The following is a 3,460-nucleotide window of genomic DNA, read 5'->3' as shown; positions in this document are numbered from 1 at the left end:
GCATCATCTCCGATCGTGATCCCAGGTTCACATCCAGATTTTGGGATGGTTTCCAGAAGGCTATGGGCACACTGTTGAACTTTAGCACGGCCTTCCACCCACGGTGATGGGCGTCGAGAGAGGACCATACGGACACTGGAAGACATGCTCAGGGCTTGTGCCATTGATTTGAAGGGTAGTTGGGATGAACATATCTCACTTATTGAATTTGCTTACAACAACAGTTACCAAGCTACCATTGGTATGGCACTGTACGAAGCACAGTATGGCAGAAGGTGTAGGACACCACTGTACTAGGACGAGGTTGGTGAGCGAAGAATTTTGGGGCCCGAATTGATACAAGCCACATGTGAAAAGGTAGATTTGATTAGAGATCGAATCAAGGTGGCACAGTCAAGGCAGAAAAGCTATGCTGACTTGAAGAGAAAGGACCTTGAGTTCACTATAGGTGATAAGGTGTTCCTTCAGGTATCACCAACGAAAGGCGTGCTACGATTTGATAAGAAGGGGAAACTGAGCCCTAGGTACATCGGACCATATGAAATCCTGGCAAGGGATTGGACCAGTGGCATACAGGCTGGCACTTCCCCCATCTTTAGTCGATGTTCATGATGTATTTTACAAATTTATGTTGAGGAAGTACATTGCGGATCCGGCCCACGTGTTGACCCAAGAATTACCTGAACTCCCCGAGGACCTGACTTACGTCGAGAAGCCTGTGAAGATTCTTGAGAGGAATGAGCATAATCTTCGAAATCGTGTCGTCTCTTATGTTAAGGTACGATGGAGAAACCATTCTAACGAGGAGGCATCTTGGGAGCGCGAGAGCGAGATTCGAGCAACGCATCCCCATCTATTCAACATGACAGGTACGTTTTAATTTCGAACCATTCTGACGAGGAGGCATCTTGGGAGCGCGAGAGCGAGATTCGAGCAACGCATCGCCATCTATTCAACATGACAGTACGTTTTAATTTTGAGGACAAAATTCTTATAAGGTGGGGAGGATGTTAAATCCGTGCCCAAAACCCGCTTTAAAACTTGGTCGACCACCGGTCTGGTTTGAACCTTTTATGTAGAACCGGGAGCGGAGTACGCTCATGAACTGTGGACCATGATACTCAAGCCATCCCACAAGATTGTTGACCGTGACTCTAGAGAAGTCGTCGAGGATAGGTACATCGGCAGAGATAGGGAAAAAGTTTTCTTCGAGGGTGCATTCCTAGCATTTCCTTATTTCGAGGATCCGCGGGCCCGCACCTGAATCGCCCTTATCCACTTAACGATGATTGGGAGTAAGTCACTATCCGAATAATTCATGCCTATGCATGACCATTAATAAGCATAAGAACTAGAATGGGCTTGGGCTTAGGAGCTTAGTCTCTTTCTAATTGTAACTAGAACTTAGGACATGGGCCATGGGCCATGGGCCCAAGTGGATCCAATGGCCCAATGACTTAAACTAGACCTTGGGCTTATACCTAACCAAACAAGCTCCTAAACAAATGGACCTAAGGACTTGAGACTAACCAAACAAGACCTAATGCCTAGATGGGTTATTAAAGACCCAAAACTACTATTCACCTCACATTTCAATCCTAAATCGTGGAGAGGAGAGGAGAAAAAGAAAGAAGAAGAAAGAGAAGAAGAAAGAAGAAGACGAAAGAAGAAGAGGAAGAAGGAAGGAGAAGGGAGAAGTATGGTGGAGCACAAGCTATCATCATCAACCCTTGGTGAGTCTCTTTCTCTCTCTCTCTCTCTCTCTCTCTCTCTCTCTCTCTCTCTCCATCTCTCTTTCCCTAATTCTATTACCTAGGGTTTGAATTGGTTGAGCACACCTTGAGTGCTCCATCTACTCAATTAGAAGAGCCATTAATGGCAAATCCTTGATGTTTAACTATGAAGCACCTAACCCTACCTTAAACCCATTCACCCTTCTCCATTTATGAACCCTAAGTTGGGGATTTACCTCCATTTATGGGTTTTACCAACCCTCATGGAAGACCGTAGATGTGTGGGTTTGAGGGGTGTTAAATAACATTGATTAAAGACCCTTTCAAAACCCCAATACCCAAACCCATGAGTTTTCTTTCCATATGTATTTTAATGGAGGAAAACCTAATCGATCATGGGGTTTACAAACCCATGTTGGGTGTGTGCTATGGCACCTTGGTTGGAGTTGTTCTCACGGCCAAAGAGACCCCAAAAAACCCCTAAGAATACCCCATTTTAGCCCAAGACTTTGGGGCTGCAAAACCATTCTCGGAATGGCATGAACAGCAAGACTGGCACATGGACAGGCACATGCAAGTGCCTGTCCCTGAGAAACTAGATCTGCCGGTGGGAAGTCCGAGAGGGACAGGCACATGGACAGGCACATGCAAGTGCCAGTCCCTGAGAAAGATCTGCGCCCGGTGGGAGGTCCGAGAGGGACAGGCACATGGACAGGAGCACATGCAAGTGCGTCCCCGAGAAAGATCTGCCGGTGGGAGGTCCGAGAGGGACAGGCACATGCAAGTGCCAGTCCCTGAGAACCTAGATCTGCCGGTAGGAAAGCCCGAGAGGGACAGGCACATGGACAGGCACATGATATAGCCTTGCTGTATGTGCCGGTCCCCTATTTTAGCCTTGTTTGATAACTTATGGGGCCCAACTCTTCTAGTCCTAAGGCACTAATCTCTCCCCACGTTGTACACTCTCTTTAGGTTGACTGACTCGGTTCGGGGGCGTATTAGTACGTGGGACAGTGTACTTGGCATCGAACGCCGATTTGAAGAGCTCCGTACTGACGATTGACTGAGAATCAAGGTGAGTGAGTTAAGCAAACGTCTTAATTTATGGAATGTTTGTGTGTCGTGTCTTGCGAATGTCATTCATGCATGTGTGCTATAATATATAATTATTAGTAAGATATAGGACGATATAAATGTTTAGATGTTGATAGGACTTTACATTCTTGTCTTGCGATATTATTTATTTTACTGCACTATGGTGCGAATGGTGTTGGATTTAGTTATGGGACTCGGGTGCCGGTTGGTGCTGGACCTGGGGATTCCATAATATGGACTCACTCATGGCATGTAGATCTAGGGCTTCGGAAGCGGGATCCAAGTGCCGGTGGGTGCTGGGCTTGAGATTGCCGTACTTGAAATTGCATTAGAGTTGTCCATTGCATTAGGTGGAAACGGGATGGTGACCGACCGACTGCCTTCGGTATTCACATCTCGTACTTGTATACATACGTATGGGCTAGAGGGCCGAGAGGATAGCCGGCCGACCGTATTTCGGTATCTATGGACTCGGCCTCTGGCCTATGCACATGCGTACCTCACTCATACAATAGGTGAATGCTGGCTAGGATAAATGTTTACCCAGTACTATGACCCTTACCGACAGGGGGTTAGGTGTCGGTCAAATCCGTGGGTTCCGACCGTTATTCGGGTATACCCACCCGGGAAGT

General features: G+C 47.0%; 1 protein-coding gene across 1 annotated transcript; it reads left to right on the top strand.

Moving 5' to 3' along the window:
• Positions 1 to 538: 538 nt before the first annotated feature.
• LOC122648045 lies at positions 539 to 869 on the top strand (the record flags this gene model as incomplete). Its single annotated transcript, XM_043841317.1, has 1 exon — positions 539 to 869. A coding segment is annotated over exon 1 (331 nt), but the record flags the coding sequence as incomplete, so codon positions are not given.
• Positions 870 to 3,460: the final 2,591 nt, after the last annotated feature.

This window comes from Telopea speciosissima, unplaced genomic scaffold (genome assembly GCF_018873765.1).
Source record: "Telopea speciosissima isolate NSW1024214 ecotype Mountain lineage unplaced genomic scaffold, Tspe_v1 Tspe_v1.0387, whole genome shotgun sequence".
Taxonomy (NCBI): Eukaryota; Viridiplantae; Streptophyta; class Magnoliopsida; order Proteales; family Proteaceae; genus Telopea; species Telopea speciosissima.
This window is presented reverse-complemented; position numbering and strand designations above follow the sequence as displayed.